At 39.4% G+C, this 26,029-nt stretch overlaps 1 protein-coding gene across 1 annotated transcript in view; it reads right to left on the bottom strand.

The window, feature by feature from the left end:
- Positions 1-26,029, bottom strand: part of COL4A3 (collagen type IV alpha 3 chain) — a 135,831-nt gene that overhangs the window by 37,604 nt on the left and 72,198 nt on the right. The window contains exons 9-26 of the mRNA XM_007467913.1: positions 25,961-26,029; positions 24,100-24,162; positions 23,939-23,974; positions 21,984-22,025; positions 21,698-21,775; positions 19,418-19,480; positions 18,984-19,043; positions 17,967-18,011; positions 17,640-17,693; positions 16,694-16,735; positions 14,986-15,070; positions 13,520-13,555; positions 11,740-11,904; positions 7,517-7,609; positions 6,939-7,034; positions 3,803-3,873; positions 2,824-3,006; positions 708-876 (exon numbers count right to left, since the gene is read on the bottom strand). The exon at positions 25,961-26,029 is cut by the window's right edge and continues 42 nt beyond it. Coding sequence (XP_007467975.1) covers positions 708-876; positions 2,824-3,006; positions 3,803-3,873; positions 6,939-7,034; positions 7,517-7,609; positions 11,740-11,904; positions 13,520-13,555; positions 14,986-15,070; positions 16,694-16,735; positions 17,640-17,693; positions 17,967-18,011; positions 18,984-19,043; positions 19,418-19,480; positions 21,698-21,775; positions 21,984-22,025; positions 23,939-23,974; positions 24,100-24,162; positions 25,961-26,029 — 1,450 coding nt within the window. The remainder of the gene's footprint in view (positions 1-707; positions 877-2,823; positions 3,007-3,802; positions 3,874-6,938; positions 7,035-7,516; positions 7,610-11,739; positions 11,905-13,519; positions 13,556-14,985; positions 15,071-16,693; positions 16,736-17,639; positions 17,694-17,966; positions 18,012-18,983; positions 19,044-19,417; positions 19,481-21,697; positions 21,776-21,983; positions 22,026-23,938; positions 23,975-24,099; positions 24,163-25,960) is intronic.

Raw genomic sequence — 26,029 nt, 5'->3', positions numbered from 1 at the left:
AAAAAAAAAAAAAAAAAAAAAAAAAAAAAAAAAAAAAAAAAGATTTGGAGACCAGTGGTATTTTTGGTCTCTAAAGTGATTTTAGAAGTAAAAAACGACCATGGTAGCATTATTTGTTTAACACTGTCAGTAACGTGAAATTCTCATCTTTCGCCATGTTCTCCACCACGGATAAACATTGAGGATCAGATCCCTCCTGAATCCTGCAAGTACGTTCGGTATACGTGGATCCCAAAATTAACGGGACTTTATTATCAACTTTTCTTCATTTGTCTTAGATACTTCGAAGTTTTATTTAGAAACCATTTATGAGGTTATGAATCAAAAAGAACAAATTTGCAATAACATGAGTGGGCCCTGGGCCCAGGAAGAGGCTTCTCAAGATCAATCTTATAGGTTTTTGCCTTCCCTTTGTTTATTGTAGCTAACTTCCACTCACCTCTTAGGATCTATTCACTCCGTGTATTTATATCAGTAATGGATATAGACTATTCCTAGGAAATTTCAGCTGTACTGCTCAGTAACAGGGAAAAAGAGGATTATCTCTACCATATCCTATAAGTTATTTCCCAGTGTCTACAAGTTGACATCATCTATTTACTAGAAGCTGTTTCTATACATTCATTAGTCTTGAGGGAGTTTCACTAGTGCTAGGAACCATCAACCCACTCCACAGGAAAACAGGACTGGAAAGAAAACTAACCAACCGGCTTCTCCAGGTGGTCCAGGGGCTCCAGGAAGTCCTTGGGTGCCCTTTGGACCAGGCTCTCCCCAAGGTCCATAGTCTGATGGTCCAGTCGGTCCTGCAGGTCCTGGGGACCCAGGGATGCCAGGATCCCCTGGAAAACCCCGGTCCCCCTTCTCCCCACTCAGGGCCTGTATCAATAGAAATATGTTTGGATAGTGATTCATCCAGTATCCCTTTACACAGGCTAACATCACTGTGAATACGAATACCAGTTAGGTTGTCATGGAGAAGGTCTTGAATTAAAAAGCAGTTGTTACCTGAAGGGCACTGTTCCTAAAATAAGAGCACTGAATGATGTCTGTTGTTTTGCCCTTTGGAATCTAGCAACATTTCATCAACTCTCTTGAGTCCCACTTAAGGTATCCTACAATGGGATGCCACATATGACAACAGCCCCAAAAACTTAGCTCAAATTGGCCAACAACTCAAATGGCATTAGAGGTGGCATTCATGTTACTGGCACATTTCTAAAATAAAACCAGTACAGCAAACTTTAATTTGATTGGTTTTTCACCAGGTATTTTCATTATAAAGGAGATATTCTATATAGAGTAATTTTTTTCTTATAAAATATTTTTTTTGTTTTTAATTCCATAGTCTGTCACTTTGAAAATGAGTTTATTTTAAAGAAGTTGAATTTGACAAAATAATCGAAGTTCCCCTTCCTCTCCAACATGGCCCCAAATAATAAATGTGACTGGATTTTTCATTGTTTAGTGTCAATGCGGGACTGAGTAATCCTTCTTTTATAATTGCAGGGTGTAAGACTCAAATCAGTTCCTTGATTTTCTCTTACTTTCTGGGACTTCTTTACTAGAACTAATAAAAAAAATTAGGGCAATGCAAATGGAAGCATCACATGAACTGTCTTGATATTAGACCAAAAGAGTTCCCGACTCCAGCCCTCTGTAAGGATAACTGCCACTCTGGAGGGGCAGCTGACAGTTTGCCAAAGAGAGTCTGAAACATTGGCCCTGCTAGCTGCTTCCACTCAAAAAGCGTTTTGTAGTTAAAAGGTTTAGGAAATTCTGCATATCATATCCACAACCTGGGAAGTCACTATTCATATTCTCATACTAAAGGGTCTGTGAGTGAATCTTTAAATTTGTTTGACAAGTTTCTCTGCTTGAGGTGGAACCCTTTGTATTGGACGACACTGATTAACCCTGGGAGAAACAGGGATTTCATAAAACAGGCTGGGCAGCATGCCTTGCAAACATCTCAGATACATGCGATAGGTTCTCAGCCTCTGCCTCTATGACATTTAAAAACAGATTCTGGGGACGAAGTGAGAGAGTGGCATGGACTTATATATACTACCAAATGTAAACTAGGTAGCTAGTGGGAAGCAGCTGCATAGCACAGGGAGATCACCTCGGTGCTTTGTGACCACCTGGAGGGGTGGGATAGGGAGGGTGGGAGGGAGATGCAAGAGGGAGGAGATATGAGGATATATGTATATGTGTAGCTGATTCCCTGTGTTATAAAGCAGAAACTAACACACCATTTTAAAGCAATTATACTCCAATAAAGATGCTAAAAAAAAAAAAAAAAAAGATCCTGGTAGGAACCTCTCACTTGAACGTGTGAGAGATTCCATCCCATGAAAAGAGACAGAATTATATAAACTTAAATATGGCAAATGACAAAACATTTACCCAAATGACAAAACCCTAAATATTCTGTCCTCTTACGCATTTATTTTTACTTAAAAGAATGAACATTGTCCCCCAAATGTTGACTAAAACTTTCCATTATTAATCATTTTCTGAACTTCCCTATAAACTCATTTGATACAAATGTGGAATTGTAACTTGTGTATGAAACAAGGTCATTATCAATGTAGAATTTTCTATGGGCTAAAAAAACCATGGAGTGCTATTTTTTTTTGTCAAAATACTATAAATATTTGTTCGGTTTATTACTGCTCATTTGAAGAGGCCTCATCCTGCAGTTAAAGGGATGAACTGTACTGAATGGCCAACAATTTTTTGAAAAGAAATCATCTGATGTCTTAACTTTAGAGCCCTTCATTCAGAGGGAGGGTAATTTGAAAAAAGTGTCTAGATACCAACCGGTTCTCCCTTAGGTCCTGGTAATCCTTTTACCCCCGGAGTTCCAGGAATTCCATCCAAGCCCTTTCTTCCAGGATGTCCTCGGGGCCCTGGATCCCCTGGGGCACCCACTTGTCTCTCTGGCTGAGATGCTTCACCTTTTTCTCCTTTAAGTCCTGGATGACCCTGATCACCCGGGAAGCCCTAGGGTGGTACAAAAATGAGTCTACCTTGCATTTGGGTACAGTTCTTGTGTCAATGTTAAAAAATGTCAATAAGAACTTTTCAATTTTACTGAACATGAATTTTTTTTCCAGACCCTTTCTTTGGCCCATAAGTAAAATTTCAAGCTTTTTGGCTTTATTTTTTTCTTCCAAAACTATAAAAAAAATTCAATTAGTGTAATTCAATGCAATACATATACAATAATATAATTCAATATGATACAACCTTCATCATAATTCAGATTACGTTAGAATATTGGTAAATTTCAATATGCATCTATGGATAATTTGATTTAAATATATTTATCCAAGTATAACTTTCTGATTTAAATTTTTAACAACTTTATTGATGTATAATTTACATATTATAAAATGAATCTTTTGTAAGAATACAATTCAATGATTTTTAGTAAATTTACACATTCATGCCACAATCACCACAATCCAGTGTTAGGACGTTTCCACCCCTCCTCCAAATTCCCGCAAATCTATTTGCAGTCCATCCCTGTTCCCAGCCTCAGCCCCAGGCAGCCACTGATCAGCTTTCTGTCTCTGATACCATTTGAAATGATTATAAATTCATTAATTCATTCACTTATTCTTTCACACATCATTCATTTATTCATTCAATCAACAAGTACCTACTAAGTGCCTTACTATTAAGTGCTCCTTGCTAGGCACCAAACTGACAACCTATATGGGGTGCAACCATATTTCCAGAGGGCTCCATTTTCCAAATTGAAACTAAATAAAGCTTTAAAACCATGAAATCTTACCGGAAATCCTGGAAGACCAGCGCTTCCTAGGGACCCTGGGATTCCTTTAATGCCAGCTGCACCTTGTCTTCCTGAAAGCAGTAAATTATTAAGTATACATAGAACACAAACTCTGAACAGCCAGGGTAATGCAGTATGTGAAGAAAATAGGATGTCTTCTTCTGAAGAAAGAAAATTTCTTTATTAAAACACACAGTGCAAGGTAAGAATGGGAGTAAATAACTGGAATAAGAGATAACATTCAAAACAAGAACTCTTAAATTTTAGCTTCCTAAAATTCTTGTCTTTATAATTTCAAGGAGACACATTTATTTCTTCTAATGATAAAAGTAATGGGTGCTCATTGTAAAAAAAATTATACAGAAAGAAGAGAATAAAAATCACACATACGGGGGCGGTGGTGGTGTGATGAATTGGGAGACTGGAATTGACATATATACACAAATATGTATAAAATAGATAACTAATAAGAACTTGCTGTATAAAAATTAAATAAAATAAAATTCAAAAAAAATCCCACATAAATCTACCACCAGAAGACAGTATTTGCTAAAATTTTCATGTGCATTACTCATAAAATTTTATATCCATAAATGCATAGGACTCATAATACACTTTTTTGGAATAATACTGTACATATGTCAATAAATATGGACTTATAGCTTCCCTTTAAATGGCTGCATGGTAGCCTATTGTATGGGTGAACCATCATTCATTCAGCTAACAGCTATTTTTAAACATTTAGATTGTCTTATTCAACTTTAGTTGTTGTAAACAGTGCTATGATAAATACCTCTGGATATTTAGTTCTGCAAATTTATCCAAAGATTTCCTTTACAATAAATTGCTAAAAGTGTAACTGCAGGTCCAAACAGGTACAAATCTTTCTGAGGCTTTGTATATCGGTTGCCAAATTGCGCTTTACTGTATTATTTTATACTTCCTCTATTTAAATATCTCTGTAAAGAGGATCCCTTTAGAGGATCTTTTGGATGGATCTCAGGTCAGTTTATTAACAAATGTTTATTCAGATTTTTTTTTTGCAAGGTTTAAGCCAGGAGAATTTTTTGTATAGTAATCCAAACAGTTTTACTGCTTATGTATCTCTTTGAGCTATACCTGTAGTACCTCAAATGTAGGAAAACCAAGGAAAATACAGCAATGCTATTGGTTGGTTAGCAGCAGTGAGCTGCCTGCCTGCATCACTAGCCTTGGGCCAGAGATCGCTCTGGGGATGCAGGAAAATTATGATGGCTTTCCTTTTGTTCTTTACCTTCCTCCCTTCCTTTTAGTTTTTGTTTTAACATTCCCCCCAGAGACTTGGGCGTCAAATAGGAGCTGTATGAAAAACACTTCCCCCTGTTCTTTGTGCCATCCTTTCCTGTCAGGCTTGTCTCAGGGAGTCAGGGGGCAGTGACTGCAAAGTAACTAAGGCCTTCATGAAGAAGTGGGTAGGATTTGAGGGTGACAAAGGATCCCTGCCCTAATGCATGTCCTCTACTGGCTGGCCACAGTGCTCGTAGCTGCCACCATGAGCCTTTCTTCTTTGGACTGAGACCAAGCCTCCCCGAAGACTCTGTGTCAATGCAAATGTCTACTGGATGGTGGTAACATGCAAACGTGCTCTTATCTCCAAAGGTAGAGCTTTTAGCTCTTAGCCCCCAAGGATAGAGCTTTAGATTAACTTGGCTCAAAGGGCAGCACCTGGTACAGCAATTAAGGGGTGCCAGTGTAGAAGGCGGGAGCATGTCTCCAGAGGAGAGTGTCTGGACTGGAGTCAGGCTCTACCACTTATTAGCTATGTCATCTGATACCTCAGCTTCCTCATCTGTTAAATGGGGTTAACGTAACACTTAGCTCTAGGATTGACATGAGGAATAAGGGATGGAGGCACAGAAGACATCTAGAACCATGCCTAGGGCACTGAGCAAGGGCTCTGTAACTTGAGAGCTCTTATTGGTCAATGAGAAATCATTTGAGGATGGTGCCTATAGACCAAGGTGCTAATGGCAGAACCTAGATGGTGTGTGATACCATGTGAAGGCCCTGGGTAGCCAGCAGAGTGGCACAGGGGCAGAGGAACCCAACTAATAAAATAGAGACTTTTTCTACTTCAAGCCTTTGTCCATGGTCATTTCTATGACCAGGGAAGGGGAAGGTAGGAGAGCAGAGGCAGAGACAGCCTGGAGCAACAGTGCTGAGGTGGAGAGTTCTGGTCTGGCACAGAGGTCAACAAGGGAAGTGACATATGCTTTATTTAGTCCTCAGGATATTGGCCTATGAAATGTTTTTTCCTTCAAAAGTTGACGGCTAATATTTTTTTTAAAACATGAGATTTCAGATTAAAAAATCCTAATTTTATTCTTCCCATGAAAAATTGGAAGATTTATTAGCACAGAGCCTAAAAGGCTGCCAAGTAAACAGGCTGGAGTTGAGTGCCTGATGGCAGCTTCCCATTTACTGCGTAGCCCCTTCAGTTTACTGAAGTCCTCACCACTCCTTATCTTCCCCGGCACTGGGGCCATTGGTGAACTTTGTTATCGTGCTTGTACGGTTAAGAATAATGTGAAATAGTGCATGTGCCCATGATGATATCAAAAGGGGGGACATGAAAAATTAGACTGAGAAGGGTCATGTCTCTTGAAAAAAAGAATGGGAGACAGTTTCTTTCATTTTTTTTTTTTTTGGCCACGTCTCTCAGCCTGCAGGATCTTAATTCCCCAACCAGGGATCGAACCCTCACCCCCTGCAGTGGAAGCCCAGAGTCTTAACCACTGGACTGCCAGGGAAGTCCCAGGGGCTTATTTCTTTATGGAAGAAAAAAGTGGTGTGTGTTTGGTATGGTTGCTTCACTCCTCCAAGTTACCAGCTGGTCCCCTGTAGAAAAGTGAGTTTACAATTCCTGGATAACACGGTGGTTTGCTAGAGTTCAGCAACTAAGACGGAATAAGGGGAAATGCCAGCTTTTATGGGATTTTTGGCTTACTTTATGTTAACAGAGTGTGTTTCTGAAAGTCTCCCTCCAAATTCATATAAACCACATCCTGACATCTAGCAGTCTGATGCCATTTTTTCCTGCCCAATGAATCGACCCTTTCGGTACTTGAAAAGATACTTGTGTGCAAATTGTCTGTACCTGGGAATCCTTTTACGCCATCTAACCCCGGCAATCCTGGGGGGCCTGGAGGCCCTGGGACACAAGGACACTGTGTGCACAAAAGGCCTGGCTCCCCTGCAATGAGAACACACTTGCATCACTCACAAACCCATGCCGAGTCCTTAGAAAGGACAGATATTTTCGAACCACACGAAAATTTTTTCATGTAGTGAAAATCATTTAGGACATTGTACATATTAATAAAAACATCATTCATCTATTATACCTGCTTACTTTAACTGAGCTTATTTTTTGCGCTCTGAGAGAGGAAATCCCAAGAGCCTAGTATTAAATATTTACTATTTCAGTGTTTCTCTCCTTGAGTGCAGGCTACAACCACATTCTAGGAAGAGCCAATGATTTACTGCACAGGTGCTAAATAAATGATTCATTTCCAGATAAATAAATACCGTTAGGTAATCCTTTTGGAAAAGAAGCCGTCTCTGACTGTCTGCTATTTTGGGGTCATTGTTGTCTCAGGGAAATATAAAATCAGTGATAATAAAGATGTTGAGAATGGCTTATTCTAGTTGAGAAACATCACTGATTGAACCAACCTTTGGGCCCATCGACTCCTGGGATTCCTGGAGACCCTGTATGGCCTGGAGGTCCACCATCTCCAGGGGGACCTCTGCGAAGAACAATACCACCTACAAAGAGAAAACACAAAAGCTCGTTTTTTCTTTCTTTTAAGTATTTTCTTCAATTAGCAAGTGTTTTAGTAATGTCTTTATTTATTTATTTATTGCGGTACGCGTGCCTGTCACTGCTGTGGCCTCTCGCGTTGTGGAGCACAGGCTCTGGACGCGCAGGCCCAGCGGCCATGGCTCACGGGCCCAGCCGCTCTGCGGCATGTGGGATCTTCCCGGACCGGGGCACGAACCCGCGTCCCCTGCATCGGCAGGCGGACTCTCAACCACTGCGCCACCAGGGAAGCCCAGTAACATCTTTATTTTATATGCATTTCCCCATCTCTGTTTTGGAAGCTGAGTCTTCTGAAGGTTGTCCGCAACTGAAAAGACTGACCAGCTTTTCCTTTCACGTTACACATGTGATATTTTTAATAAGGAAGCAGTGGTTCTTTGAAAGCTCAGTAGATGGTATTTATTGGCACATGATCAACCCATGCTATCTTATTCAGTTGTTTTCAATTATTCCAGGACTATCCCTTTAGCATCTTTAGGCAAAAGGTCAGATCTCATTCTTCTGTGTATCTCTGATACATGGTATTTTCCTGACAGATTGTAGATGTTTCATCTATACGGAGTGCAAAAATGGATTCTGACTTGGGCATCATCTGTTTTCTCCTCATTGCTTATTCATATCAACAGAGTTTTTCATTCTTTTAAAAAATTTTTTTTATTGAAGTATAGGTGATTTGCAATGTTTCAGGTGTATAGCAAAGTGATTCAGTTTTACATATATATGTATATATATATATATATATATATATATATTCCTCAGATTCTTTTCCATTATAAGTTATTACAAGATATTGAATATAGTTCCCTGTGCTATACAGGAGGTCCTTGTTGTTTATCTGTTTTATACATGGTAGTGTGTATCTGTGAATCCCAAATTCCCAATTCATCCCTCACCCCCTCCTTTCCCCTTTGGTAACTCTAAGTTTGTTTTCTATGTCTGTGAGTCTATTTCTGTTTTATAAATAAGTTCATTTGTATCATTTTTTTAGATTCCACATATAAGTGATATCATATGATATTTATCTTTCTCTGTCTGACTTACTTCACCTGTATGATAATCTCTAGGTCCATCCATATTGCTGCAAGTGGCATTATGAATTATTTTTTATGGCTGGGTAATATTCCATTAATGAAAAAGAATATATATACATATACATATATATATATATATATATACACAATATATCTTCTTTATCCATTCATCTGTCAATGGACATTTAGGTTGCTTCCTTGTCTTGGCTATTGTAAATAGGGCTGGTATGAACACTGGGGTGCATATATCTTTTCAAATTAGAGTTTTCATCTTTTCTGGATATATGCCCAGGAGTGGGATTATTGGATTATATGGTAGAGTTTGTCATTCTTTTTTGTGTGTGTGTGTGTGTGTGATACACGGGCCTCTCACTGTTGTGGCCTCTCCCGTTGTGGAGCACAGGCTCCGGATGCACAGGCTCAGCGGCCATGGCTCACGGGCCCAGCCGCTCCGCGGCATGTGGGATCTTCCCGGACTGGGGCACGAACCCCTGTCCCCTACATCGGCAGGCAGACTCTCAACCACTGCGCCACCAGGGAAGCTCGAGTTTGTCATTCTTAAAGCAGCTTTTCAGGAAAGCTCTTCCCAGTCTTCCACATACATCTGCTATTATAATGGTACAGTCAATAGTTAATTCTCTCAAATTGTTGTGTTCTATGATCTAATTTTTGGCCTTGCCATTTCCAATATAGGTTGAAGGCAATGCTGATGAAACTAAATATGTACAAACAGTACCTATAGCTTCCCCAAATTTCAGAGCAACAGGTAACAGTGGAAACATTTAATTTGGATGGAATATGTATGTGTTATATTATGTCCGTTCCATTATGAAAGAATGCTTATTTTGTGATCCAGTTATCTGTGTCTTTAAGTTGAATGGGTAGTTATCTCTGAACAGTAAAATCTACTTCCACTTATAAAACAAATACATCATAGGGATGAAATATACAGCATGGTACTATAGTTAATAATACTGTATTGCATATCTGAAAGTTGCTAAGAGAATAGGTCTTAGAAGTTCTCATCACAAGAGAAAAATTGTAACTACGTATGGTGACAGACACTAACTAGACACTGTGATGATCATTTCATAATATATACAAATATTGAATCAATATATTTTACCCCTGAAACTAATATAATGTTGTACACCAATTATACTTCAATAAAACAATTTAAAAAATAGAAAAAAAAGTAAAATATTATGGCACTTTTATACTTAACATAGACTCATGTATACTTTTACATGTATACATTTGTAGATACTTATACATTTTCATATTCATTTCATATTTAATTCAACAAATATTTGAGTACCTACAATATCGCAGCCCCCATGCTGTATGCTGGGCTTCAAAGAGTAAATGAGACACTCCCTGACCTCAAAGAGTCTTATAGGGGAAACTGACTCAGACAAGCAATGTGGAAAGATCTATGATCAGGATAAACTTGAGTGTTATAAGAGGTAGGTGGGCTCAGTGAAAACTTTCTCCAGCGCTTTAAAGCTCCAACAGGAAGGACAGATAGGTGTTGCTTAGAGAAGAAAGGGTAAGAAACAAGAACAGTCTCTGAAGGGCGAGGGAGCATGGTGCCTTTGGAGAGGGAGCTGTTCTACTGCAGGTGCCCTGTGGGCCAGATCCTGATTTGAACATGCCTGAGCTTCGTGAGCTGTGCGTATCAGGCTTGTCATCGATAAAATGAGGACACAAAACCTACACCTGGAAAAAGACTTGGAGGGCTAGAAGTTGTTCAAATCCCTGATATACAGTAAAGTATTTTTGTTGAGTTTTGCTTTGCTTAAGTTTTCCACATAGATCCACTCCATAGCTTAACAGCTTGTTCTTAGACATTGTCTTCTATTAATAGGATAATTTCTTAGATTGTTGTTAGCCTAAAGGAAAGCTTTTATTTATTTATTCATTTATTTATTTATTTATTTAGGCCGTGATGCGCTGTTTCTGGGATCTTAGTTCCCCGACCAGGGATTGAACCCAGGCCACGGCAGTGGAAGTGCCGAATCCTAACTACTAGAACACCAGGGAACTCCCTCTATTTTTAATATTGCTCATATAACTAGACACTTAACTGAATTATTTTATTAATACTAAGAATTTTCCAGATTATTCTTTTTAATTTTCTATGTTTATAATGATATTGTCTATAAATAATGTTTCTTCCTTTCTTAAAAAGATCACTGACGCATGGAAGATTCTTAAGGCTAGTAGGAGGGTTGGGTATAAAACACAAGACCTCCCAGGAACCTTCCAGGAAAGGCATTTTAAAATATATAGAGCGATCTGTGTGTTCCTGAGGTTCTATATACCTATCAGCCACATACAGAATGCTAAGTGGCTCTATCAGGGGATGGAGAGCAAAGGATAACTTCATCAGAACTTCCAGGTACTGCTTCAGAGTCTCTGGGCTGCAGCTCTGTGGTTTCTGACCCACTTTGCCTGGCAGCATCTTGCCTTGGTCCATGTTGCACACCTCTAGCCTCCTGTCCTGGGGCTTCCCTGCTGATGACAAGCCACAGGATGCCCCAGGAGACATGCCAACACAGCCTGGAAGTGTGTGTCTGTGGGGGGATGTGGGTGGGGATGGTAGGGTGTTAGTCCCGTCCTGTGGGGCACAACTTTGACCCATGTGAAATGGGGGCTGGTGGGGAAATTCTTGCCTCTTTGTCTCCCCAGGAAAGATTATCCTGAGACGAAGTTATACAGCTTCTTGGAAGATAGTCTCCAGGGACTGAATGAGCAGTTGCGCTTGGCCTAGGCCAACTTGATAATGGTCATTCCTTCCCTGCTTCTCTCCCCTTGTCCCTGTTTCCTGCTCCACCCTCTGTGGGAACTCAGGGTAACACTGGGCTGCGCTTGCAAAGTAGCCCTGCCACCGTAGCTGCTTCCACAGACAGTTAATAAAATGAAACTCCAGTGGAAACGTAACTCCTACGGTCCACACTGATGGCCAAGCTGCGTGTAAGGTTCATCGCCCCCGATGGGCACATCTCTGTCACCGGGCAACGTACGCAAAAGGGCATCTTTACCTGGTGGTCCTGGAGGTCCTGGCGACCCTGTAGGGCCTGGTGAACCAGGACAGCCAGGGGACCCGGGAAGCCCCGCTGCGCTCTTTCCTGGGGGTCCTCGCTCGCCTTTACTTCCTTTTACTCCTGGTACTCCAGGGGCTCCTTGGAGGCCAGGCCTTGATGACCCTTGGAGAAAATAATCATTTATTGTTTTTTAGATGTTTCCCTGATTAATATACATTTGTTTTTCAATTGCAAAAAGTGATATATTCTTATAAAAGTTGTACAATTGAAAAATATATAGAGCATATAAAAGTGAATTATCTGGTGTCCCTTATCTGTGGCCTTGTTAAACTATCACAATACAGCAGAGCTCAGACCATTCCATTTCAAGAAGGTAATTTATGTGACTTATTACAAGGGGCTGAAACAGAGGTTGGGATGCACTGTAGTCTCTTGATTCAAAAGGACTTCAGGAGAAATTCTTCAGTATATGTTATTTTATAAATTCTTTTTATTAGAGACTAAAAGATGCCTATCTTTCAGGGTCTCAAATGAGAAAGAGAGAAAATTGTAATTGGACTTTATTCTTGCCAATCGTCTTAGTTATATTAAAGGGTACCCTGGGGGAGGCAGGCATCTGCTGGGGGAGAAGCCATGCCAGGTGATACAAACCCCCCTTCCTCTGTCCCTCCTAAAATGACCCGGATGTGAGAAGGGAAGTCTCAAATCTCTGCCTCATAGTTAAGAATCTCTGCTGAGAAACCAGTGGGGGTAATATCCGATTATTTCTGATTATTGAGCATGAATATTTTGGCCTAAAGGCTAATAATCCTTCGGATTGACATCTGTTTTAGAGCTTTTTAATTTTCACTTGCTGGCTTTTTAAACCATCCTATTCATTACTTGGAAGGAAGTCTTTCTTAATATTTGGTCAGACCTTTAAAATCCCCTTTTGCATCATTTCAACTTCAAGAAATACCTGCTGTTAAGAGTTTGGTATATATTTTTCCACATATATGCAAGAACACATAATATTTATCCATTTATCTTTTTCTTTTGCAATAGGATTATAATATATATGTAGTTCTTCAGTCTGTTTAATTTTAGTTCATTTTCAAAATTATGAAATAGTTTAAATATACAGCATAGTACAGAGAAAAATATAGTCAATGGCAGGGCTTACCAAATCTTTGCTATTTTGTTCTCAGTTTTGTCTCCTTTACAAAATGACACATTACAGTACGACAGTTATAACCGAGGCTACTGTGGTTAATCTTTAACCATCCTTGATCCTATTCTTCCTCTCTCAAGAGGCAACCACTCAAATGACTCACAGATATTTTTCCACTTCACCGAATTGTCTATGTACCACAAACAATATATTTTAAAAATGAAAACTTTACACAAAAGCTATAATCTATGTGTCTTTAGGCAACTTGTGATACACTATGAAAACTATCATTTTAAGCAACCTAGTTGCCATAAAATTATTGTTTTTCTAGCTCTGTGCCTCTTCTGAGTTTCAAGCCTTCTGCTCCTTACACAGAAGTTACTGTCTTACACTTAGTTAAAACTACTGCGAGTAAAAAAGAGCATTTCTCTATTACTTTGTGTCAGTTTCCCAGTTTCCACTCCCTTTTCCCCTGCAGGTCACAAAGTTAACGATTAAGAAGTTGGAAACACTTGTATATCAATTAAAGAAACATTTGTCTTATGTAAATACTGTAGACTCACTAGAGAGCAGTGTGTTTTCCATTTAATAGCGTTTCTATTGGTATCCTGAGAAACATGTACGTACCAGGACTTCCAGGGGCTCCAGGGGGACCACTGGGACCTGTGAATACATAATAGCGATTAATTGTTTACAAAGATGTAAATATCCCCTCCCCCCGGCTATTGAAATCTTGGATGACGATATAATAATAATATAATAATACATTTTTCATACTTTTTCTCCACTCTCACATAGGTAAATATGAGAAAACTTCACTCATTTAAACAAACTGTAAAGAAGAAACTAAGTTCATCTTAGATGTCTAGCACTCAAAACGGGGGAGGGAAGAGAGACAGGGGTAGGGGATAAGGGACATGAGCTACTATGTATAAAATAAATAAGCAGCAAGGATATACGGTACAGCAGAGAGAAATATAGCCATTTTTTGTGATAACTTTACATGGAGTATAATCTACAAAAATATCGAATCACTATATTGTACACCTGAAACCAGTATAATATTGTAAATCAACTCTACGTCAATTTTTTTTAAAAAGTAAATCATGCTACTTTATCATCTTCAAATAATTCAACAAGACACCTCCTAAGAGTCTGCTCTGCTTGGTATTTTGCTGGATGATTCAGATTCCAGAATATCAAATAGCTGGAATTGTCAAGAATATGAGTTTGGTCTGGATCCATCTCAGATCGCTTATAGCTGTAACACTGCGTAGGGCTCTAATTCTTTGATGTATATGAGTGATTTATAGTAAGCATATCAGATTTTTAAAAATCTTTGTCTAATACTTATCTGTCCATTTGTTTAAGTACACTGAGACTTCTACCTCTCTTAAGTAAAATTCTTCTTTGAAATCTTATTTACATCAATAATTTTCCTAGATCAGTGGTTCTTAATCCTGTTGCACATTAGAATTAATCTGGGGAGCTTTAACGATCTGCCAGTATCCAGGGCCCTCCTCCAGGCAATTAAATCAGAATCACAGGGATGGGACCTGGACATGGTTCTTATTTAGCAGTTCCTGGGGATTTTAATGTGTAGTAAGAGATAAGAGCTATTAGCCAGATCTTTGCAATCTATCAAAAGGGATAGAACGTAAGTAAATGTGACTTTAATTCTTGATGCTGGAAGTCAGAAAACCAGGACTTCAGTTCCTTCTTGTCACTATTTGTGTGGATTTGCTCAAATTATAGCTCTTCAGGGACTCCATTTTCTCTTTTGTATCCCACTGAGATTGCTGGTTTTGGACACTCCCACCTCCTTCTCTCCAGTCATGTTTGTGTCTTCCTACCAGACTTGAACATTATGCTTTCCTACATAAAGATAATTCAGTTACCTTCTACTGTATACCACCTATGGAATTTTCTTATGAAAATTAGGAAATACCAAAAAATATCACCACCTATGAACATTAGGAGACCTCCCTTCTCCTCTTGCCAATTCTGGGTCTGTAAACACATGCTATACATTTTGCCTTGAAAGAAAGACATGGAATGATCAGCAAATGCTTTAGGAAGAAATTTATTCTCACCCTGTGGGCCAGGAGCTCCCTTGGGCCCTGGTGGGCCTGGAATTCCTTCATCTCCCTTTTCCTGGTATGCATCATAATATTCTGTCTTAAAGGAAAAAGAAATTAATAAAGAAAAAAGACAGCTATTTATGGACAGCTCGCCAAATGCAATTACTTCAATTTCTTCTTTTTTGGCTACAATGATACTTTCCTTATTTTCCTGAATTCATAGGTTTATGTGTTAGAAGGATATGGCAGTTAAGTATATGGGATGGATACATTTAAAAATAAAAGTTAATCTGGTATCATGATATCATATATTTCATGGGCTTTCAATTAGAAATACATTTTATGATGTGGCCCAAATCACATACACACATTTCAATATACATATACATATCTATATATGTGTGAATATGTATAAATTAAAGTTTCAGAAAATAGTGACTTCTTACAACATATGATCAACTCTGATATCTTTTATTCTATACTATTTCACTTTTTAAAAATGCTTGTCCTGAGGACTAAACTTATTTCAAAGTATATTGGGATCTACACATCAAAAATACTTTATTGATTGTTTCTTTAAATTTCAGGACACTGTTGACCTTCAGACAAAGGTTTCCTCAGTCCAAGGACTCAGGACTATTACGTATTTCTGAAGTGATCAGTGGACCTACTGCTGGTCTCCTTAACCATCTACTTCCAAAGCAGAACTTCCTCTGAAGTTAGCAGAAGCTGCAGAGTTATGTGGTATTGAGCATGAGAAAAGAAGATAGAAAGAAGATGGAAGTATAAAAGTTTTTAAAAACTTAGTTTTTTCATACGCTGCATGGGGCCAATTAGTTCGCCTCTTTTATTTTCCCAGCAACCCCTTAAAAGTATCTTGGGATTACTTGCCATCTGAATCATTTGCTTGTAGTGTAAAGAGGCTGATTTCTGGGACCCTCCTCCGGTTACTGAGTTGACTTACCTAGCCTGAAGGGTCTGAGAACTGCGTTTGTAATAACACGCACACACACTCCCCCAGTGACTCCTTTGCCACCATGGAGGAGCTTTCTGTCACACCTGCACAGTCACACTGAATGTGAGAACCACTGTCTTTTGAGGCAGGAAAGGAAGAGGCCAGAACTCAGAGCCTGGGTCTTTTTCACTCAACTCCTTAAGCTACAGAGTCACTGTATAAAATGTAGCCACCCTGCAGTCAGGAGCTGACAGACATCAAATCCATGTTCACACCGGGGAGGGAAGGAAACAGCCTGCCACTAAGGGGCTTGGGCTGGGGTCATTGGTTTTGGCTGGTCCTGTATTAAACCCTGGGCTGAGCTTCTGCTGCCTCACAGTGCAGGGCTGTCTTAATGGGGCCCAGCTGGAGACAGCCACCCTGCTGCCCAAGCTGTCCTCCTCTGCTGCCTTCCTACCCTACTTAAGGGCAAGGGATTACTTACCTTGGGCCAGGCCTGATTAGAGAAAGGTTTTCTTCTCTACAGCCCAGGATGGGCATTGCCAGTGCATTCCAGGGACCAAGTAGGACCAAAGAAAAATACTTGTCCGTTATCAAATGGACAAATAATGACAACAGCTATTTTTTTCTGCCCCGGTTTGATAAAAAGGTAACTATTGTAATCTCTATCATAGCAGTCAATAAGAGACACTGTTTCAAAATTTCCTTGATATTTTGAAAGACTTGATCAAACATGACCTTAAAATGGTCTTTAATTACACTTACTGGACCACGAAATCCTGGAGGGCCCATGTCTCCTTTCCACCCCTATGTTGAAAGACAGTTACAAATTATGAGCACATTAATCGAAAGTATTTACATGTTAGGTATACTTAGAAACCAAAATGCACAGTTAAACAAATCTATGCTAAAAATTGATGTTATTTCTATGAAATGTACAAACCAAGTTAACATGAAAGGGATACTACTTGTGATTATCTTCCTGGAGGGCCATATCTGAGTCAAGAATCTTATCTACAAGGTCTGGAAGAAGTGGCTGTTGTTCTCTACCTTTCTTCCACATCACTCCCTTCAAAGGATGTTTGCATCATTGCGTGCTCTCCTGTTCCCACCCAGACTAGAGGCACAGGGAAACCAGGCTGTGGGTTGTAGGCAATTCCCGGTGTCCCAGCTATAATCAACCTCCTTTCTTACCTACTCAGGAGGGCATTCCAGAATTCTACTGGAAGCGATATTAACATAGGATAAAAATCTTGAATCTGCATATATACCTACATATGAAAACTATGTGAAAATATCTGTAACATGTTGTCAGAAACAATGATGTGGAATACGGTCCACAGTTAACTGATGATGACCTTTCAGTACATCGTGACCCAGGTTGAGACTCACAGGGACCAGCCTACCCTTGACCCCTGATGACCTGAAACTTCCTCCAATCGCAGGTCCTTTCCAGCTTCTTCCTCGTGCGGAGCTGAAATCTCACTCGTCCTAAGTCAGCTTCTACTACACAGGACAGGTGTAACATCTTTCCCCTTCAAGGGTTCAAATACAGTTGCCACATCTCTTGTTTCTTCTTAACAAATATGCTAAGATGTTTTAGTGAGCTCTAATTGCAATTCCTTGTACCGAGTTTCAGGACGTGTGGGGAAAGGGTGACCAAACCCAACCAATTAAAAAAGCTGAAGATAGACGTTAGGAAGGGAATTACCTTGATGCCATCTTCGCCCCTTAACCCAGGGAAACCCTTGCTGCCTTTGGCTCCCTACGGAGAACAGCAAAGTGCATAGGTCAGAAGACACATTGATAATCAATTTCTTCTGTAGGAAGCAAACTGCTTTAAACTCCTTTCTGGAAAAAAAGATGTGCTCAGATGACCTCTCTCCACAGTGAGGGTGTAACACTATGATTCTCAAACATAATTTTTAAAAGCTATATGCTTTTTGTTTGCTTAAAACTACTTAGTGACTCTCAAAAACCCTTTTGTCTAACAGGACCCACACTTTCACTATATTAATGGGCCAAGTCACATCTTTACCTCAGTGCCAGGGAAACCGGGGGCACCATCTTTTCCAGGCTTTCCCTAAAACAAAAACCAAACAAAAACACGAAACTTCATAAATATGGGTGATTTCAATAAACATGAAAGACTTAAATGATATGATCATCTCTTGACCTTAGGCAAGAAAGCCTGACTGAGGTTTCCCCCACTTATTAAAAGGAAAAACTATTAACCACAGAACAGGTGATGACCTTCTCTTGCCAGGGAAGGCAGAAGCCAGTCAGAATGGGAAATTAGGGAGGGTCACTGGAAAAAGGAGAGGATATTAAGAGCTAAGCTTAAACTAGAGTTAACACTACCCATCAAAGCTTAGAAGGAAAATCAAGGAAGCACTGAGCAGAGAATCGAACAGGAAAATCCAGAAAGAGGGAGGCGTTCACAGTCTATTCATTTGCGGTGTTGGCAATCCCCTGAACTCCAGATGTGCCTATATTTAGATATATGTATAAAAGGTATTTTGCAGCATTCAAACAGACAGGGCTTTTTGGATTAACTATTATGGTGTTTACCCTCTACGATAAAATTAAAAATCATATCAGTTGAATATTTTTTCTTAGAAAAAAAATATACTTTTCCCAGTGTATAATTTTTAGAGTTTTTAAACAATATATGTGTTTAAATTCTTTGCAAAATAGAGCTGGGTGGGAGAGTGAGCCTCTGTTGTTTCTACATTCTCCTCTTTTTTTGCCCATCACCCCCTATATGGATGAAGATCGTTGGTCAAAGAAGAGGATGAGGCTGATACACAGAGAGGAGTGGAAGTGAAACGGACAGAGTCCTGCCCATTTCATTTCAGGTTCAGAAGTCCTTGACGCTTGTTTTAACCTTGAACTTCTCAGATACTTGAACAAATAAATTCTAACTCCCAAATTTTTTTTTAAAAAGTTTAGAAAATCTAAGCTAGTTTGAGTTAAGCACCTTATATTCACGACCTCAAGAGTCCTGAGTACTTGCTAATTTAGGTTGCACATGACACTGAGTTTCCAAACTCACCTGTGGGCCTGGTTCTCCAGGAGCACCTTTTTCTGATCCGTAAGATTCTCCAGGTGGCCCCTGTATTAATGAGAGTTAGGTCAAGTTTTGTAAATTATTGATATTTGACTTACATGGATTTTTATTAACTTTTCCCTTCTGGTAAAATTTTTGAAATGGTGGGTTATCTAAGAAGGACATCTTATTTATGAATATTAATTTAAAAACAGATGCTGAAGATAAATCATAAGATGGGTGCCATTGGGTGCATGTAAAACAGTGCAGGGATTTCAGCTAGAAGTGGCCATAAAATAATTCTAGTATTTATGATCTGTGCAGTAAAATACCATCATGCTTTAGCTAATATTAAGATTTAAAGGTAGATCATACATCAAAATATGCTCTAAGGCTCTACTTTTTGCTTCAAGGGAACAACACGATTCTTAGTGACCTACTGAGGGTCCAGGGTGTCCAGACTGGCCCACGGCTCCCTGGTCTCCCTTCTCCCCCTTGAGGTCCTGTCACAAAAACAAGTTAAGGTCATTACAAACAGATCAAACAAGATATTATTGACTATACTTGGAAAAGTCCTCTATTTGTTCAATAGATTGGATTTTCAAGCTACTTATACACCTCCTGTTAACACACCACATTATCAATTTTCACATTTTGAATTTTATACCTGGGAACCCCCTGAAACAATATACAAACATTTTGTGTGCTATATTTTATTTATTTTTTAAACTGATGTATAGTTGATTTACAACATTATATTAGTTTCAGGTGTACAATGCAGTGATTCAAGATTTTTATAATTATCCTCCTTTTATAGTTACTATAAAATATCGGCTCTATTCCCTGTGCTGTACAATATATCCTTTTTACAACCTTTTCTTTTTTTAAAAAAATGAAAGTATCCTTTAGATCAAACTGTATTAAACTAATTTAATTCTTGAATCAGTTTTCTATAAGCACAATTAGATCATTTCTAATGTAGTTTACGTTCATTTTTAATATACTGAAATTATTTTCACTGAGATCAACTATTTTCTGAGTAAATGGTACAACGAGGATTGAATTCATTAATTAGGTTTGTTTTGCCCTTATCACATTTTATTCATATATTGTGAAAATATAATTTTCAAAAACAATTTTTTTCCCAATGTGAGTATCCTCCTGAGGGCATCATTGTTATAAATAACTCAATTTTGTCCCCTGGGTCAAATCTTCCAGATCTTGCTTTTGTCAAAATAAGATTTTTTCCCATCAATTTTCAGCCAATAAAGCTTTAGACTTTATTAAATATACTTTTGTTGATTAATCCTGAAAAGTTCAGTTATTCTCCTCAGCCAATTTTTTTCCAGTCTTCAATGAGAGTTATTATTTTGGCCATAGAAAACCTCACCACGTTCTGTTTTAACTATTCTAGTTTTGTTTTGATAATTTCTATCATTAAAAATTAATTATATTGGAAAGAGATGATTAAGGGATTTCTTTTGGGGTGATGAAAATGTTCTAAAATTGCACATGGTTATAGCTGCACAACTCTATGAATATACTAACAGCCACTGAATTGTACACTATATAAGTGAATTTTATGGCACGTGAATTATATCTCAATAATGCTGTTAAAAGTTAATTATAATTAAAACCCATGAATTTTATTCTTTAAAAGGGTGAAAATTATGGTATGTGAATTATATTGCAATCAAGCTATTATTAAAAACAATTAATCATAAGTTTAAAGGAGAACGATGATTTATGTTTATTTCTTAGTTAATCCACAAGAAAATTGTTAGCTTCCCCCTCACTCCCCATTCCCCTTCCCAGACATTCCAGGATCAACCTGGTGTCTAGGATTGCTGTATGATGTGAGGCACTTCTTCTGAGTTTTTTTTTTTTTTTTTTTGCGGTACGCGGGCCTCTCGCTGTCGCGGCCTCACCTTGGAAGCCATCTTGTCCTGGGCTTCTTTTTTTTGGAAGTTTTTTTTTTTTTTTTTTTTTTGCGGTACGCGGGCCTCTCGCTGTCGCGGCCTCTGCCGTTGCAGAGCAACAGGCTCCGGACGCGCAGGCTCAGCGGCCACGGCTCACGGGCCCAGCCGCTCCGCGTCATGTGGGATCTTCCTGGACCGGGGCACGAACCCGCGTCCCCCGCATCGGCAGGCGGACTCTCAACCACTGCGCCACCAGGGAAGCACTCTTCTGAGTATCTGATTCAATTCCATCCTCTGGTCCTTCTAGCTACCCCAGTGTGGGAGCAAAAAGCACATGATAATGAGTCACAGTGTCCTTGGAGAGGAGTAGGGGCCACATTGCCTTGGGGTTATGACGGCAGGGTAAAAATGTCCCATTTGATTATGATACTGCTCTACCCTTATCTTTAGGCCACTGCTATCAAATTGCATCAGAGCCACACACCATTTTGCTACTGTTTATTCAAAAATACTCACCGTATACCCATCCTATGTTAGCAACAAGGAGAGGGATGGGGATAATGGGTGAGCAAAGTTAGATCTAGGTTCTTCCTTCAAGAATGTTGCAAGTGGCTTGCCTTGTATCTTCCCCATTTCATGTTTTCTAGTTCTCGAGTAAAAGATGGAGAAGGAATAAAATCCAGAGGCCCAGGTTGGCTGAGCTGGGCTTAGGTGACAGAGCTTATGAAAGAGGTAAGGGATCAAAGGACCTCATCCTAGAAAGGGGAAGGCGCAACCCTAATAATAAAATTGAAGTGTTACCGTTCTGTTAACCAGGCCGGTTAGTGTCACGATAACTGTTCCTGGTGGTCCGGGCGGTCCTGATAATCCTTTCATACCCTAAAGACAAATACACTCAGGAATAAAAAACTAAGCTTGAGAGATCTACATTTCCTCTTTAGTTCTTACCTAGGAAGATAAAGCAAATGAAACCTGAGACACAGGAAATACTTCCGTTTCAGTGTGACTTAGTGAATAAATTGTGTAAGTTGATTGCTAGGGAACTTAAAATATCTTGCCCACAAATAAACCGAAGAATTTAAATTACCCGCTCTCCTTTTTGTCCTATCACTTTATCGCCCATGTGACCCTGTAAGAAAAGATAAAACCAAATTATTATTATTATTATTTTTTATTTTTATTTTTTTTTGCAATATGTGGGCCTCTCACTGTCGTGGCCTCTCCCGTTGCCAGACGCGCAAGCTCAGCGGCCACAGCCCACGGGCCCAGCCGCTCCGCGGCATGTGGGATCCTCCCGGACCGGGGCACGAACCCGTATCCCCTGCATCGGCAGGCGGACTCTCAACCACTGCGCCACCAGGGAGGCCCCAAATTATTTTTTTAAAAATGAACATGAATGTATAGTCTAAACCCATTAAGGTTCAATGTTTATAATTGAACATTTATATTTTAACTGTAATGTTAGTATTGTAAAAGTTATTTTAGCTATTTCTTGGAGTGGAGTGGCAACATGTTTCTTTTAAAAGTAGAGCTCTTGAAGCGCAGAAAGCTTAAGGGATTTACTTAATAGGGCAAGTGATAACATGAGATGGTGTGGGGCAGGGGAAGGAACCCAGCTCGGAGAACATTTTTCTGGCTCAGCCACCAGCCAATTTTGCTTCCTCTGGCTGGTAACTTCCTGATGCCCTAGTTTCCCCATCTTAAAAATAAGAGGGATGTGTAGCTGATCTTCAGGATTCTGAAATTCAAAACTTAATAGAGAACTAAGAATAGAATTCAAGCAACCTGACTTCATTAGTAAGTTAGTGACATGAGATAAGTCTAATGTGAATCATCTCTCTTCTGTAATCTACCATTTCAACCAACGTGTCTTTGCTTTTCTGCTCTTGAGTTTGCAGATTTTCCCCCAATTAGGCCACAAGCTGTAGAGAAAAGCTCAAGACGAGGAGTCAGAAGACTTTAAACCTCAGCTCTGCCAATAACTATTTGATGATTCACTTAGCCTGAACCTATTCATCTCACAGGGGATGTATGTGCGTGCACGTGTGTGTGTGTGTGTGTGTGTGTGTGCGCGCACACACACATCAATGAGATAATAAATGTGAAAGCACCTTGGCAAGTACCCTACACACAAAGGCTATCTGATAGTAAGTAATTTCCTGGTGGGGCTCAGCCTTGCTCAACATTTTCTTACTTAAAATAATGAAGGGGATCAGAATATGCCACCCCAAAATATACCACTTCGGCAGAAGAATTATTTTGAGCCGAAGGCAAGTGAGAAACAGCAAATGCAGAAAAAGTTCCTTGCTCTCCCCCATCTGCCTCAAGACAGGGCATAAATTTCCCTTTGTGAAGGTGTCACCCTCCCCTCTCCTGTACCAGGAAGAGAAGACAAGTCATCACTGGAGACAACACTCACTTAAGTCTGCATAAACAAACTTTACTGAAATAACACTTATCTTCCATTAGTTTCCCCCATATATTGACCTTTCCACCATCTACTGCCCCTTGAAGCTCAAAACCCTTTTCCTTTGTCCTGTCACTCCTCCACAAATTTATCACCCTTTGTTAAAATGGTGTACAAGCCTCTGGATCTGACTGCCTCTTTGGGGTTTTCAGTTCATTTCTGTGAGGTCTCCACATGCATATGAAATCAAACTTTCTTCCTACACAGTTAACCCACTCACTGAACCTAAGAAGATAGAAGAAAAAGTTTTTTTCCTCCCCCATACTAACAGTTGGCCTTTGTAATAAAAAGAAATGCAGGACCGTGCTTAATGAGTCCGTGAATAGTCATTTTTATTTACTAGTATAAACTTATAATTGAATTAAGATGCTTTGTATCAGAGATCAAGTTACTGAAGTGCAGGGAGAAGGGAAGTAGGAGGTGCAGAGCCACTAGCCATGTTTACTTCCCTGCTGGGAATCCTTGTGAGTTCCAGAGGGGTGCCCAGCAGTGACCCACAAGTGGAATCAGACTGAGTTTGGCTTTTAGATCGGTTAGGATGTTCTGGCTGACACAACATATGAATTGTCATCTACCTTAGGTCCTGGAGGTCCCATGGTTCCTGGAAAGCCCTAGAAAATTCCACCAGTTAAAATTACAGCAGGTAATGAATCAAGCCTAAAACTCTGTTTAAAATTTTAGGCTATAATTCTTTTATTAGTTACGATGTCTACAGCAATAGTGGCTTCATACTCACAAAGAATCCTGGAGGGCCAGGTGGACCAATAGGTCCAGGAAAGCCTGGAAGGCCTGGCAAACCCTTTAAATTAAGAGAAGAATTAGAATAAGTTTAAATTTACTTCTCACTGAAGAATGATGTCCATTAGTTAAATGCATTAAACTATTTTAGAAAAATCAGAGCCTAATGTTTAATATTTATGGCTGCAATTAATTTCAATAGAGGCCACGTGTAACATATGTTGCCATGTATAACAGGCTACCAGGATCATCCTGATGGTACTATTTCCAGGAAAATGACCAGAGCAGTTGCTTTACTTTAGAAGAGTTTTACAATTTTTAGAAATGTTTCCTCTCTCTCTCTCGCCCTCTCCAAGCACGCTCTTACCTCTGGGCCCTTCCACCTGCTCTGCCTCTGCCTAGAATCCTCTTTCCCCCGATATCTCTATAACTCACTTTCTCTCCCTTTTCTTATCTTTATTCAAACGTTATCCTTTCCATGGGGACTTCCTGCCCATCCGATCTAATGCCACAACCTTCCTTCTAATCTGGACACTTCCTATCCCCCAACCCTGCATTATTTTTCTCCTTGGCATTTATTACTATCTAATACAACATATACTTAGTAATTTACATTTTAAAATATTTTCTCCTTCTAGAATGTGCCATGAGGGCAAACATTTCTGTTAAACTATTTTTGGGGATTTGTGCACTGTGGTATCCCCAGCACCTAAATAGCCCCTGGAACCTACTTGGCACATAATAAGGATTTCTTGCATGACTGAAGGTCCCACTGCTATACTTTCAGCAGTAGCACAATGTGGTACATGGCCAACACTCAATACACATTGAAGGGATACATCCGTGTCCCAGATTGTTACTATCTCCTCTTACTAGATGACCTGCCCTCAGCATCTGGCTCCTTAAATGCTTCCTAAGCAAAAAAATAAGAGCCATAATATTCTGCACCTTTTCTCAAGAGCTTATATGGCTCCTAACTGTGTCATTCTTCAGTTTTGCAGCCCATCATTAGCTGCCATGGCTCACCATATAGATGTTCAACAACCTTAACTCAAACTCTTTGACTCACTCAGGCAAATTCCTATCTCTGCCCAGGAATTTCCACATATATTTCTGAATTAAGTTAAAATGTTTCTGATTAATTAACCTGAAAGTTAGTATCAAAAGATCCCCCCCCCCGCTTTTTTGGCTAAGACATGTTTATTTTTTCCTACTTCTTTACAGCAAGAAAGCTTTTTGAGGGCCTTCAAAAACATATACCAATCAAATAATTGATTATCAAAAGATCCTTTCAAATCACAGAGTAAAGTACACACAGCCACCAAATAGCTGTTTCCTTGTATCTATTCTGGATCACCCTCTGGCTACATACATAGAGATCAGAAAGCAAACTATTCAACAGGAGAAAGGTGCAGTTAAATAAAATATTACTATCATGCAAACTTTACAATAGGACTGTTACGTAATATTACAATTTTAAATTGTATTCAACGTGTAATACAATCTTACCCTGGATTTCAACAAATACAAAGTGGAACACAGCCATTCCTTGAAGGCTCCTTCTTAGATTTAGTAAAGCTTGGGTGATTGAGATTTAAGAAGAGGCTAAAAGACATATGTACAAAGCCACCTTTTTTATATGAGCTAAATGTAGTTTCTTATAATGAGGTGAATGTGTTAGAATAAAATGAGGTAAATATGTAAATAGAAGAGATATGAATATCTACGAAGAATATTTTTAAGAGAGTGAGAAAGAGATAGAAGGAGAAGAGAGAGAGAGAAGAAAAAAAAAGAGGTGGAAAGAGAGAGACAGAGAGAAAGAGATCGAGAATGATAGGGACCTTCTCTGAAGTACGTACCTGGAATCCTGGAGCTCCTGGCAACCCAGGGTCACCTTTTCCATCAAGGGCTACCCCTTCTCCTTCAGC

The sequence above is a fragment of the Lipotes vexillifer genome, unplaced genomic scaffold (genome assembly GCF_000442215.2).
Source record: "Lipotes vexillifer unplaced genomic scaffold, Lipotes_vexillifer_v1.1 scaffold367, whole genome shotgun sequence".
In the NCBI taxonomy this organism is placed as follows: Eukaryota; Metazoa; Chordata; class Mammalia; order Artiodactyla; family Lipotidae; genus Lipotes; species Lipotes vexillifer.
Note: the sequence above shows the minus strand (reverse complement) of the source record. Positions and strands in the feature narration are given on the sequence as shown.